General features: G+C 39.7%; 1 protein-coding gene across 11 annotated transcripts in view; it reads right to left on the bottom strand.

Annotated features, from left to right (window-relative positions):
• Nucleotides 1-1785: 1785 nt before the first annotated feature.
• Nucleotides 1786-14133, bottom strand: part of Dcaf6 (DDB1 and CUL4 associated factor 6) — a 135853-nt gene continuing 123505 nt past the window's right edge. For all 11 annotated transcript variants that reach the window (XM_063253607.1, XM_063253612.1, XM_063253609.1 and 8 more), the window contains 4 exons: nt 12989-13145; nt 11593-11681; nt 9648-9753; nt 1786-2198 (listed from right to left, as the gene is read on the bottom strand). In XM_063253607.1, coding sequence (XP_063109677.1) covers nt 2134-2198; nt 9648-9753; nt 11593-11681; nt 12989-13145 — 417 coding nt within the window. In that variant the 3' untranslated portion in view covers nt 1786-2133. The remainder of the gene's footprint in view (nt 2199-9647; nt 9754-11592; nt 11682-12988; nt 13146-14133) is intronic.

The raw sequence follows: 14133 nt of genomic DNA, 5'->3' as shown, positions 1-14133 counted from the left end.
CTGCTTTCCCCGCTAGCTCCTCCTGGGAGCCCCGCGGTCTCCAGTGGCTTCTGTCCTGTTTCCCAGCATCCTCCCTGTTATGCTTCATTGCAGTGTAAGAAGTAACACGCTGCATGCTGCTGGCAGGAAAAAGCCTCATTCCCCCTACAGGCGAGTGTCCTGCATCCATGACCAACCGTGGCCCAGCCGCAGACAGGCTGTCTCTCACTGAGTAGCTCAGACTTGCCTAGCATATTCAGATTTCTGGAAATCATAGGAATATCTAAGCTACTTGGTAATTAAACCAAAAAGGATGTATTACTTTCATTAATAAAAGTGCAGCTGCTAAGGTAAATCACTAAAAGCATCAATAAAGAGGGACCCAAAGCTGGACATGGGGCACACACATTAATCCCAGTACTCAGCAGCCTGAAGCAGGAGGACTGAGCTTTCCAAAGGGAAGCCTGGACGATTTAGTGCGACCCTATTTCACATGTGCCTCAACCACCACATGGCTATGGCAGGTCTGGTATCCACTGCTGGGATGGCCAGGAGGCCCCTAATAGATTTGCAGTTCTGACCACACGGCCCTGGAGGGCCAGCTCAGTAAAGGCAGGGGACACAGCTAGTTTGATTGCTTCAGATTGTGATGGGCGAGCAGATGCAGGGAAGATGTTTACTAACCGAATCGCAGATCACAGAGAAGTTGCCGAGGTTATCCGCTTCCCAATTCTGAGACTCTATGGCTGGAAACTCGAAGGTGACTGCCTCTGAGAAAGGGACAGTCAACGTGCTGTTCTAGAAATCTGTGAACAGCAAAAGCCATGCTTCTTACTTAACATCGTGTGTGGTGGGGAAGGGAGGAGACAGAACGGGGAGAAGCGGAGGAGGAGAGCTTCTGGAATGATCCTTCGGGACGGCTCAATGCTGCCCCGCTACACTTGCCTCTTTGCCCAGGCGTGTAACAAGGCAGCGGGCTGACTGCCCCTCGTATCCCAAGATCTCACTTTACACAGGCCTTGGACATCAGGAGCACAGGAAAAAGCAGCCAGAGGCGGACATGGTGGAGCCGGCTGCAATCCCAGAACCTGGGGAGGCTGGCAAATTTGAGCTGCCCTGGCCTGGCAACTTAGTAAGCCCTTATCCCAAAATAAAATGTTACAAAAAGGCCTGAGGAAGGAGCTCAGTGCGAAGAACCCTGGTGCAGTTCTCACTGCCATTAAAAAAAAAAAGGAAGGGCTGTCTACAGGAGCAGTCTCAGATCATAACTATAAGGCCTGAGTGTAAGATCTGGAGGCCCTGCCTGAAGTAGGCGGACACTAGAATTAAGACCAGAAATTAGAAGACTGAACAGTCAGTAACTTGCAGTGAAATCTAGAATATGGAGAGGAGTAGCGGGTACTAGTGGGGTGAACCATCACATGTTCGGGACCAAAGCTAGCGGAGGTAGCTTTGGAGGTAAAGGGACACTGTCACAGAAGATGTATGTGCTGGCACACACCTGTAACCCCAGCACTGGGGAGACAGAGGCAAGAGGCTGGCCAGCCAGGGTGGGCTCCAGAGGGAGCCCCTGTGTCAACAAACACACACAAGTAATATGCACTTCAGAAAGAAAGAAAAGCAGCTCTTCTCATGGAAGTCAAAACGGAAAGGATGATTACATCCAGGAAAAAGAGAAAAGGCCTTTTTTGTTACAGAATAGCTTGGAAAAAATGGGTCAAAGTAGCAGGGCACTAAATAAAAAGTCAAATTTAGGGTATCTTAAAACAACCAACTTCTTCAATTAGAAAGCAACAAACATGCAAATGGCAAGTGTAGAAATTTATTTAAACCAATATTTTCACTATCATGAAAATTACTCAACATTGATCTAAGCTCCCACATCTGAAGGCGAGGGAAATATTGCACTTTGCAGTTTCTAGCACTCCTCATACACAGCAAAAGTCTCACAAACGCTTTGCTAGTTTTGTTTTTAGACACTCTCCCAAATTCATGCACACACTCATTCCAAATCAATGTTAGGTTATCCCAAAAAAGGGGAAAAACTCCAAAAACCATAACCTTAAAATTGCACTAAAGTTCTGTAAAGAAAAAATATAGTAAATGTCTTGTACAAATTTCAGAATGGTGACATGCTTGCCAAGAAGAGCCTGATTATTCTTCATCTTCGTTTTCATTCTCCTGACCGGAACCTTCGGATCGGTCACCCTCCAAGCGGTCTGCAAAATACAGGACGGTCACGAAGAGAAACACTTTTACAGCACTATGAGTAAACATCAACTTCAATGTTTTTATTTAAAATTGACTAAAATGTTTTGGTTTTTTTTTGGTTTTGGTACCAGGCATCAAACTTACGATCTTATGCTTACAGGGAGCGCTTATGCCACTGAGCTAAATCCCCAGCCCCCAACTGATTAAAATATTAAATAGTTCACAAAAATGTAAAATCGGGTCACCATTATATGTAGGTAAGTTTTTCTTTTGTCTGCAGAATACAAAAGAGAAAAGGCAGAGCACAATCAGGTATGGATATACATATAACCATTTGCAAAAAATTTGCTTTCTTAAGAAAAGAACAAATATAACATTTATTAGAAGGCAGACATTTGGTTTTAGAAGTTCATTTATTTCTCATTCATTCAGCAAACATTTACTGGGCAACTATTATATGTAGACACTGTTTTGGAAGCTAAAAATCCAGTTGCAAATAAGACAAATTAGGCCTCTGTGCTGGGGATGCAGCTCAGTGGTAGAGCACTTGCCTAGCATTAGCAAGGTCCTGGATTCAATTCTTGGCCTGGAGAAAGAAGATAAACTGGGTTTCTGTTCTTTATAAACTCACTTTTAGAGGAAAACAACAGACACAAAAGTTACGGTGCTGAATACCTGAGGGAAATAAAGCAACAGACAGTGATCAGGTAAGAGGGAGGGCGCACACCAAGCAGGGTGGTGTCAGTGGCCTGGAGACGGCTCGGGAGCCCAGTGAGCGGAACCCAGCATGCAGGGGGCAAGGTCTTCTGGACCCAGCACAGCAGTGCTAACAAGCTTTGTGAGGCCTGTGAGTAGGACAGGCTGACTGGGTCCGGGTCATCACGCAGGACCTTGCACAACAGATAAGTGGTCTGTTTCATTTTAACAGTAATGGTAGCCCTCGAGAATTTAAAAGCGGTGTGTGTGTGTGTGACAGAGACAGAGACACATACAGAAAGAGAGAGGGAGAAAGGGAGAGGGAGAGACAGAGAGACAGAAGAGAAAATCTATGTTTTCAAAAAGGGGTCACTAGCCCATAGTTTTGTTTTTTAAAAAACACTGCCAGCGCCACCCCACACATTCATTCCCACACTCTCTCTCGCAGGCCTAAGTAGGGGCAACAGAGACCAGGCAGAGGCAAAGCCTAAATTGTTTGCATTTGGCTTCTGCTTTCTTAACCTTTTTCTTTCATTTTTTTCACCTGGTACCAGGCACTGAAGCCAAGGAGTGCTGAGTTATATCTCCTGCTTTTTAACTTTAATTTTTAAGTTCTGAGACAGTCTCACTAAGTTGCCTACTCTAGCCTTGAACTCCTCTTCTGCTGCCTCACCCTCTCAAGTAGCTGTAGTTACAGGTGTGTGCCACCCCGCCTGATTACCATCTGGCTTTAAAAAGAAATTTACTGAGCCCTTTGATTGCTGTGTGAAAATGAGGCTGTAAAAAGTATAAATGAGACCAAAAAGTATAAATGAGACCAATTATCAGAGTACTCTGAAGAAAGCATCATTTGCTGATGTATCAAACTTGGTTAGTGGCAGGAACTTGTCTGATGCAGCCTCTGTAACCCGTTCATCACAAAGAAACTACACTTATCTAGATCTCCGCATGCCAAGGTCCAGGGCTATGAAGGGCAGAATGATCAAGAAATAATGGAGAAGTTTGTAAGATACGTTAGTTATGTTTGGACTCCATCCTGAGAACACGAAGAGGCACAGAAGAATTTTCAGGAGGGAAAACCCTGTTCAGATTCTAAAGTACCCTAGATGCCAGCTTCCAAGCCCTTCCTCTGCTTCCGTTGGCAGTAATATACTCAAGTCATTAACGTGAGCTTCTGGAGATCTCATCTCAAACTGGATGACCACTCTAGACTCGGCCAACCAGTACTGTACTAGTCCTGACATCCGAGCTCCATCCTTCCAAGGCATGTCAAAGCTTTTGGATGTATCTGCACTGCTTTCACATCCCAAGATGTAGCCCAGACTAGAAATCTCTACCGCAGTATTTAGCAGATACAGTAATTCAGGTAACTTTTTAAAAATCAGAACCTCATACCTTACTCAGGTAACTGAGTCAGAATTAGGGGTGCAGCCAGGTCCTGGTAGTTAACTGTCTACCCCACGAGGTAATCTGAAGAGGACACAGGTTTAGTAGAAGAGCTGTTTCATTTCCTTGAACTTCCCAGGAAGCCTTGCGGAGTAACAGATGGGCTAAGGGAGTCCGTTAGGACATGTGTATCTGGCTAAAGTCCCTGTGTAACTCTCTGGATTATGTATATGTTACTGTACTGCAGAACAGCTGAGCAGAGTGGCTGACTGGTGGGTGTGGTAGCACCGACTGTCGTCCCAACACTGAGGATAAGGAAGAAGGATCCCAAGTTCACGTCCAGCTGGATGATTTATCAAGACTTTGTCTCAAAAAAAATTTAACTAATTAAGTTAAAATTAAAGGACTGGGAAGGCAGCTTAGGGCAAAGGTGCTGCGATCACTCATCTGTACTGAAAAAAAAATAAGAAAAAAGAAAGAGTGGCTGGCTGACTGGTTTATCAAATCACTAGTTATCACAGCATAAAAGAAGCAGAAATGCCGAAAACTAAAACTAGACACATATTCATTGTCAGTGTCCCCCCAAGCCTCACGCAATTATGGACTAGTGTTTGTGCTTGGTTCGTGGTCTAGTGCTCGGATTGGTGGTGTGAGTGCTATACCCACTTACGGTTGGAGCCAGGATATGATGTAAGGGTGAGAAGAAGGTGTGTCTGTCTCTCTTACCAGTTCATGCTTTGCTGTTTGCAGCAGCCATGAATGGTTGCCCCACCATGCCACGCTGCATTAGAGCCAACTAAGTATCGACTGAAACCTCCAAGAACTGTAAGAAATAAACCTTCCTTCCCTAATTTTGGGTGCCAGGTATTTTGTTCCAGCAAGAAAAGTAACTAAGACAATCACAATGTACTATTGACAAAATGGATCAAAGGTCTAAATATTCAAATTGAAACACTAAATTTACTGAAGACAAAGTAGGTAGAAATCTTGAAGACACAGTGGTAAGGCAGAAGGTTCATGAATAAAACCCAAACTGCAGGGAAATTACTTGAAAGAATCAACAAATGGGATCTCACTTTACTAAAAAGTTTTTGTACATCAAGAGAAAGCACCAACAGGATGAAAAGAAAACCCACAAATGGGAAAAAATTTTAGCCAGCTGTCCCTCAGACTTCTACCTGGAACATATAATGAATTGAAAAAAACCAGATGCTCCTCAAATTCAAAAACCCAATCCAAAAATGGGCATCTGAGATGAACACACAATTCCTCAGATTAAGAAATACAAATGGCACTCTTGAACGGTTTTACATTGTCTTGATATGTTTGATGCTACAGTATACGAAGTTATACCCAAAGATTTTAAGGGAAGAGACACTATGGTAACTACTATTATGTCGAGATTATCTTATGGTGAAACACTATTTTGCTTAAATGGCTATGTTTTGACCTCTTTTTTTTTTAATTTCAATCTCCTCTTTATTATCTTTTTCATTTTTATCCTTTTAAATAAGGGAAAAATAAATAAAAAATAGCAGGATATATTATAGTAACACACTTCGATTTCCTATTAACTTGATTTGAAACTCTGTATTGCTCTCACCATCTTGTTTTGACTGATTTTCCTCTATTCTGTTATGCTTGATAGTACCAAGTTTGAAAGTATAGGCAACAACTATGAAGACAATAAGATTCATTGTGATGCCCATTCTGGTTGACTATTATCTTCTTTTAAAGTCCTCTAATGTCTCCAATGTTTTGGTTTTATTGGTCTTATTCTTTACTGTTTTGTTCAATTTTATTATAACTGATGATATAGGCAATTCTTTTTAAGATAACAAGAGGCATTATGGTAACCATTGTTGATCACCTTGTATTTCGTTTTTACATTATGTATTAGGTCCATCCTTTTGATTTGACTGACTCTGTCCTGGTATGTCACATTTGGTTTTACTTTCTTCAAAAAAAAAAGTAAGAACTGTGGGAGTAATAAAACCCAAAATGTGTAATTGTCATTGTACAAAAGAAAGGAAAAGAAAGTTGTCTAATATATATTTAAGTGTATAAGATAGATAACCATATTACTGAGTTTTGTTGGATCATTGAAGAAAACTGTTTGCAGTCTCACTGTTTGAGAGTCCCCTCTATATGCTTTAATTTTGTAACTTCAACAACTATTTCTAAGATGACAATATGTAATTAAGTAGTGATTTCCTACTGTTTATTTTTTCTGAAATTCTGTATAACTTGTACCCTTTTTCTGTTTTTTTCTTTTTTCTCCTTAAATAAAATTAAAAAAAAAAGGGGGGGGGGAGAAAGTATATGCCAAACAATAAAAAAAAAAAAAAAATTGTGTTCCTTACATTGTTCTGTTCTGATCTGCCCTGTTATGCCTTGTTTTGTCTTAATCTTTTTAAAATATATAATAAGAAATAAAAAAAGACAAAACATAAAAAAAAAAGAAATACAAATGGCAAATAAATATATGATAAAATGTTCAACATCACTGGTCATTTGAAAAATGCAAATTACAACAACACTGAGATTCCATTTTACTCCAGAAGGAATGGTTGTCATCAAGAAATCAACTGATAACAAATGCTGGAGGGGCTGTGGGGATAAAGGAGCCCTCCTCCATTATTGGTGGGAGTGTAGATTGGTGTAAACACCGAGAAAATCAGTATGGAGATTCCTCAAAAAACTAGGTCACATTCAACCCAGCTGTTCCTTTTCTGGGTATTTTCCTTGAAGAATGGGAAATATACCACAGTGATATATGTGTATCCATGTTCACAGCAGCACAATTTGTAATAATAATTTTGGAAACAACTCAAATGCCTCCCAACCATGGGATGGATAAAAAAGATGTGTTGTTTTTTTTTTTTTTTTACCAGTACCAGGGATCGAATTCACGACCTCGCACTTGCAAGGCAGGCACTTATGCCACTGAGCTAAATCCCCGGCCCCAAGATGTGGTATTTGTATACAATGGAGTACCACTTAGCTATAAAGGATAAACTAGGGGCTGGGGATTTAGCTCAGTGGCATAAGCGCCTGCCTTGCAAGCAGGCAGTCGTGAGTTCGATCTCCGGTACCGATAAAAAGACAAAAAAAAAAAAAAAAAAAAAAGGATAAACTCAAGACTTTCATAGGCATATGAGTGCAACTGGAGACCGCACTTCTAAGTGAAATAAATCGGCCTCGCATGTGTAAACATCATATTTTGTCTGTAGTGTAAAAAACTGAAAGAGTAAGATCCAAAATGCATAACAGATACTGTGAAAGAGAAAGGGAAAGAAACTGCTCAAAAGGAAGGAACAACTGGGATGGGGGAAAGGAAACAGGAAAGAAAGGAGAGGAATATATATATATTTATGTATACATATATATGTATATATTACATATACACAAGATACATAATCATACTACTAATCTGTTAGCTCATCAAAAAGAATATTGCTTATCATTTTTCATACCTGTATCTTGTAATATGAGCAACTACTTTGAAGATAACAGTATGCACATATTAACTATTGTTGATCTCCTATTATTTTGTTTTAAAATTCTGTTTTTATTCTTTTTTCATTTTAAAATAAAGAAGCAGAAACAAATTCTTGAGCATCTTATTCTTGTCTTTTGCTAAGAGAAGCAAGGTGAGTTGATTAGACCAACTGGAAATTATCTATCTAGTTTTGATTAATAGCAAAAAGAAGCCAGATGTGGTGGTATACACTGTAATCCCAGTACTTGGGAGGCTGAGGCAGGATGACTGCTGTGAGTTTGAGACCAGCCTGGGCTATAAAGTGAGTTCAAGGCCAGGCTGGACTGCACTGAGACCGTGTCTCAAAAAAAAAAAAAAAAAAACAAGGAAGATATGAAATCTGTATAGTATAGAAAATACTTTATCTACCCTAAAACCAAAGCTAGGTAGTAGCTAACAAACCATTCTCACATTACCGTTTAATAGATTCTTGCTCATTTTTGTTTACGTTCCTGGTTTATTTTTAGTTTTGCCTACTTGAAATTATTCTTTCTTCTCAGTAATTGTTAGTACTTTCAATTTGAAGGTATTTTCTCTCTCTTAATTACCAACATATAGGCCCTCATTCAATTCTTCAAATATACAATGCACTCGCAGTCTAGAAAAATGTCGTGTACTGCTTACTTTGCTGAGTATTTCTCTCTCCATGCCTCATTCCCTCTGCTGAAGTGATATTTAATGTGCTATTTAATCAGACGAGTGGCAAGTGGAAGTTATATAAACTGAAAGTGGGGCCAGGAGGGAAAGAGCACAATTATGAGACAGAGTTTGGTGTGTGCCCAAAACTCAAAGAGGGCTTAAAAGAGGGCTTAGTGGCGAGAGTGGTAACTGGTAGGAAAGAGGGCAGGAAATGGATGAGATGAGCAGCTGGAGCTAAGGTCACCCCACGCTCTCAGGCCATCAAAGACTTGATTGATCATTGTAAATGAAATTTACATGTTAAAGGAAGCAAAGGCTTGGAAGCTGGTTTCAAGTTTACATCTTGACATTTACCGGTATGTGACCTAGCATTAAAAATACCCTATTTTGTGAGCAGCTGGAATTAAGGGCTGGGTGGCCTAAGCGCCTGCCTGGCAAGCCTGAGGTTGTGAGTTCAATCCCCAGTAGCACCAAAAAAAAAAAAAAAAAAAAAAAAGTTAGAATTAAATGAGGATATATACCTATGAAATGATTAGTTTAGTCTTTGATGTACTGTGGATACACTGTAATGGTAACTGTCATTAATAAAGAATATCCAACATATCAGAAGAATTATGAAACCACTGAAGTGGTAAACACTCTTGTTTGATGAGCATATTTTAAAAATGATGGACACTAGACCTTTTCTATTGTTCTGAATATACATTATTCAATTTTTTCTTCAGTATCAGTTATAAAATAATATGCATTTCTGTCTATCTGAGGCACTGAACCTCAGGCTATCATTTGGAACAAAAAAGAACTGATAAAAAGGCTATGAGGTATCTATTCCTTAGCATGTTAATTTATTTTTATCTGATTTTAAATAGACTTGCTATTAAAGTGTATTTGTTACTGTACTCTTGTCAAGTGACTACCTTTTCATTTTGAGCATTTTCAGTAAATTCAGTTTATGAAGAAGTAAGCCACTGTATTAGTGTCAAGGGCTCACAGACGTTCTAGTTCAGAAACTCAACTGCTTTCTTTTTTTTTGTCTTTTTCCTTTTTATCAATACCGGGGATCGAACCCACGACTGCCTGCTTGCAAGGCAGGCACTTACGCCGCTGAGCTAAATCCCCAGCCCCCTGCTTTCATTTTTTGATAAGGAAATTATACCAAACAACTTTATTTTAATAGTGTGCTGCAAATTCTTACCAGCCCGGATATGATTCAATGAAGCCAACATCCTCAACATGAAAGAGGCTGGAACTGTGATGGTGTTTCTAGTCTCTTCCAGCATGAGTTCGTTTCGAGTTATAACCTAGAGACAAGTTAAGCGATCACTATAAGTACCAGAGTAACTTTATTTTTTCCTTGAAGATTATAACAACAAAACCTAGCAGATTCTAGGAAAAACTGGTTTATTTTTTACCTGTGTAATGTCTGCATTTCTGCTTTATGGCCACTCAATACCATTACTTTAACTTAGATTTAATGGAAGATGGGAGGACACTACTTCTCTTCAACTGGCAGAAGGGCTAGAATTAAATTTAGCTTTTACTCGCAGTAGTTGGCTTCTCAGAGCAGCCTACTTCCTGTTGCTCGCCTTTTCTCTGTAGTGATACTTTCAGTAATGTAACTGTTGATTTCCTATCCCTGGTACTCTTTGGTCCCTTGAGAAGATTATTACTTTGAGGCAAAGTAAGTCTTGAGAGCTAAACTTCTGGGCAAGATTTGGTAATACACTGAGTATTCAGTACTAATCCAATATTCATGAAAACCTAAGGGACCTCACATATAAGCATGAGCAAGGGTACAAAGAAAGAGAAAGAGTAAAGTGTATGGCAAAAGAAAAATGAAAGAGACAGACAGACGGACAGAGACAGAGAGAGACAGGAGAAAAAGGAAAAGGAAAAGGAAAATCACAGTGCAATTCTCCAGTGCCGACGATTAATGCCCAGCTCATCTGGGTACCAAGTGGATCTCTGCACTCTTGCCCGCCTGTCTTTCCAGTCTTCTGCTCAAACACCCCAGACAGCGGCTGGGCTCGCACTCTATAACTCAGCACATGCTGAGGTCTCTGGCTCAAGAGTTTCCATGCTCCCCCTCTGCCTGGTGCACTACTGCGTCACTTCTCAACCATCAGTCAGTTCTTACTTCCCTGAAAACACCTCTCTGTGCCTCTGCCCACTGAGCAACACAACTGTCCGCACGTGCAGGTTTCCAGGGTGTGACACCTCTGACACTGATCCCAACCATCTCTAGCTGCCTACTGTGTGGCTTTCCTGTTAGCATGTGAGTTCTGAGGCTTCATTTTTTTAAACCCAGCACTGAGTCTGGCAAACCGCAAATATTCCACAAATCTCTATCATATGAGTGAAAGCTTCTGTGGGGCTTGTGGTCTGAAACATTAGCCTTGGTGCAGAGCAGGGGTTTTCCACAGTGCAGTTTTAACAGACTCTCATTTTGTGGAGAAATCATGTGGAAACCCATAAATAAGACACCTGGCTGAAACTAGGGAGCAAACTGTTTTGTTTTCTTGAGACAGGGTAGTGCAGGTTGGCCTAAACCTTTTGGCGATCCTCCTGTGTCAGCCTCCTGGACACTGGGATTACAGACATGTCACCATGGCAGTTTTCTATTACCCACATTCTCCCAGTTCTGTAGGAAATCCAGTGCTTTGCAAAAATTTGTGTGAAAACTTCTCATTTGACAAGAAACTAAGGAAATCTTACACTACAGTAATAATCATTTACTCTGCTACTGACTGATTCTAAAGGACAAAGCCCCATTTCTTTTTTAAGTAAAATTCTAACAGAAAAATATGGCTTTATAATGATTACAGAGGATCCCTTAAGATAAAATTGTTTTCCTAAAATAATTTTTGTGATTTTTAAAATTATGGTAAGCACAGTAAGTGAAACTTTTTAAAAACTATAAGATATCTGTTATTACTAGCAATATAACTTGCAAGGCACTACCTTGACTTTATCTCTCTAGTATTATAGGCATGTTTTAAATTTTTTCTTCTCTTCAGACTTTATCTCAAGTGCATTAGTTTTTTTTTTTTAAATGCTATCAATAATAAACTACTTTTTCTATGGATATTTTAGGAACAAACTGAAACATGGTCTGTTAATAAATATAATAAAAATCTTACTTCATCAGCAAGTTTTCGATTAAAAAACCTTGACTCCTCTAGTGGTGACCAGATCTTTATGTCATAATCTATGCCAGACGAGGCTAGAACTAAAAATAAAATTTATATATTAATATAAAACTTAGAAACACCATTAATTCAAGACACAACACATATATCAAACATGTATGTATATATACTCAAAATTCATCAGGCACAAAAATTGTAAGTATACATTAAGAATATTATTCTGAGCCAAGCATGGTGGTACACAGCTATAATCCCCGTACTTTGGGTGGCTGAGGCAGGAGGACTGTAAGTTTGAATTTAGCCAGAGCAACTTAGCTAGAAAAAATACAGAAGGGGGGGGGGGAATTTAGCTCAGTGGCATAAGTAACTGCCTGGCAAGTGCAAGGTCATAAATTCGATCTCCAGTACAAAAAAAAAAGTTAAAAAAACAGGTGTAGTGGCACACACCTGTAATGCCAGCACTTGGGAGGCTGAGGCAAGAGGATCTTGTGAATTCCAGACCAGCCTGGGCTACAAAGTTAGTTCAAAGCCAGCCTGGACTGCATAGTGAGTCCCTATCTTACTCTTAATAAGACAAAAAGAAGGGAGGAGAGCTGGGGGTATAGCTCAGTGCAAAGAACCTGGGTTCTAATCCCCAGTATTTAAAAAAAGAGAGAGAAATCATTATTAATGGTTAAAGATTTCCTGAAAGTAAACTAGAACATAACTTCATGACCATCTTTTAAAAGTTGCTTTGTTTTGAGACAGGGTAGCTCAGGCTGGTCTCACTCTTCCTGTGATCCTCCTGTGTCAGCCTCTCAAATGCTGGGATGACAGCCATGTGCCACTGCATCTCGACCCTTCTTGAAGTGACTGAAGTTTCTGTCTTATTCATTCTTATGAAACACGTGGAAATTTCAAGCAGAAGGCAGGAGCAAGACAATGCTCATTCTTTCTGATAATTTAGAAACATGGAGACTCTTAAAAGACTCAGAAGTTCACTTAGGCTAAGTGAATTCGGTCAAGTCAAACTTCTGGCAGCTGACAAAACTTACAAGCAGTATCAGAAGAAGAAACTGTTTATTTCCTTAATCTTTGTGCTAAAAGCAGATTCTTTGTACACCCAAGCAGAGTTATAATTTACTATAGTGGTATTTAGAATAAACTGGACTTTTAAAATTTGGAAACAGGGTTTTGCTATGTAGTTCAGGCTGGTCCTGAACTCACTATGGAGCCCAGGTTGACCTTAAACTCAGGGCAATCCTCCTGCCTCAGCCTTGCAAGTGCTTGGATTATAGGTATGCACCACCATGCCTGGCATGGACTATTCTGTAACAGTAATAACTAGAAAGATATTGCAGCTGATGAATCATACAGCTTCTAACCCGTCTATGAAATGTCGTCTTACTTGGGTCAAATGGATGTGGCTGCAGACAGTTCACCACATGATTATCCGCCTCCAGCAGCATCAAATGCTCAGCAGTGTGCCGGTCCCAGATGAAAATGTGGCCACAGTCAGAACCACTCATCACAAAGTTAGCACCCCAGAAATTGGCTTCTTTTATCTGTTTTTAAAAAAGCAAATTATAAGAAAATTCAGATCAGTTATTAAGCACCAAGGGTTTTTCTAACACTTAAAACACTGGCTTACAAAAATCAGAAAGGTAATAATCAAAGGTCTTTATCTTCCAGTGTCTTAAAATTGTGACAGGTTGACCAGCACAGATAATATGATAGTAAGAAATAAAAAGTCCATATTTACAGGGCCTACACAGTATGTGGACTACAGTAGGCTCTCAATCTTCAAATGAATAAATGGAATTTCTGGCCTTTGGCAGTATCAGTGATGTGTCTGTAAGCTCAGCAATTTGGGAGGCTGAGGCAAGAGGATTACAAATTTAAGGCCAGTCCAGGCAATTTAAAAAGAACCTGTCTCCAAATAAAAAGGGCGGGGGAGGTGGCTCAATGGTAGAGTACACCTTGTATCACTCATATACACTTAGAAAGGAAGTTATATATATAAAAATTAAACTCCCCAAATATATATTTGAATTTCCAAATACCCTACTCTAGATTTGTAAGATGATGAATTAATTTAAAAAAGAATTGTCTTTTCTATTTTGTTAAAAGAACAATTATTTCATTAGTTATTGGAAGCTCACACATCAAGAAGGAAAGAGATAAAATGTGCCGTTTTAATGAAATGATGGACCAAAGGAATGTGATAAGCGGGGACAGCCACGGTGACATTTTAATGGGTCCACATGAATGCACCATTAGAAACATCTCTACTTCTGACCAGGCCTGCAGTCACTTTGTCTCCAGCTGCCACACTGACACTTCTGGCATTCCCACGGGCAAGGGGAGCTGCCTCTGTTGTTACTTGCCCTATTTACCTCATTTCTTTTTCTCCTAACCCTTTAAATTATTTTCACCTAAAAACATAACCAGAAAAATGGGCGAAATGTAATTGGCTGCTCCTACTATTAATGAGTATCTTTTATGAATGAGAACCAGACACAGCAAATTAATTTCCTACCTCAAAGTTAAGTT

Source organism: Cavia porcellus, unplaced genomic scaffold (genome assembly GCF_034190915.1).
Source record: "Cavia porcellus strain 051 isolate PalLab524CR breed Dunkin Hartley unplaced genomic scaffold, mCavPor4.1 scaffold_7, whole genome shotgun sequence".
NCBI lineage: Eukaryota > Metazoa > Chordata > Mammalia > Rodentia > Caviidae > Cavia > Cavia porcellus.
The sequence above is the reverse complement of the archived record's forward strand: the minus strand, read 5'-3'. Positions and strand labels throughout refer to the sequence as shown.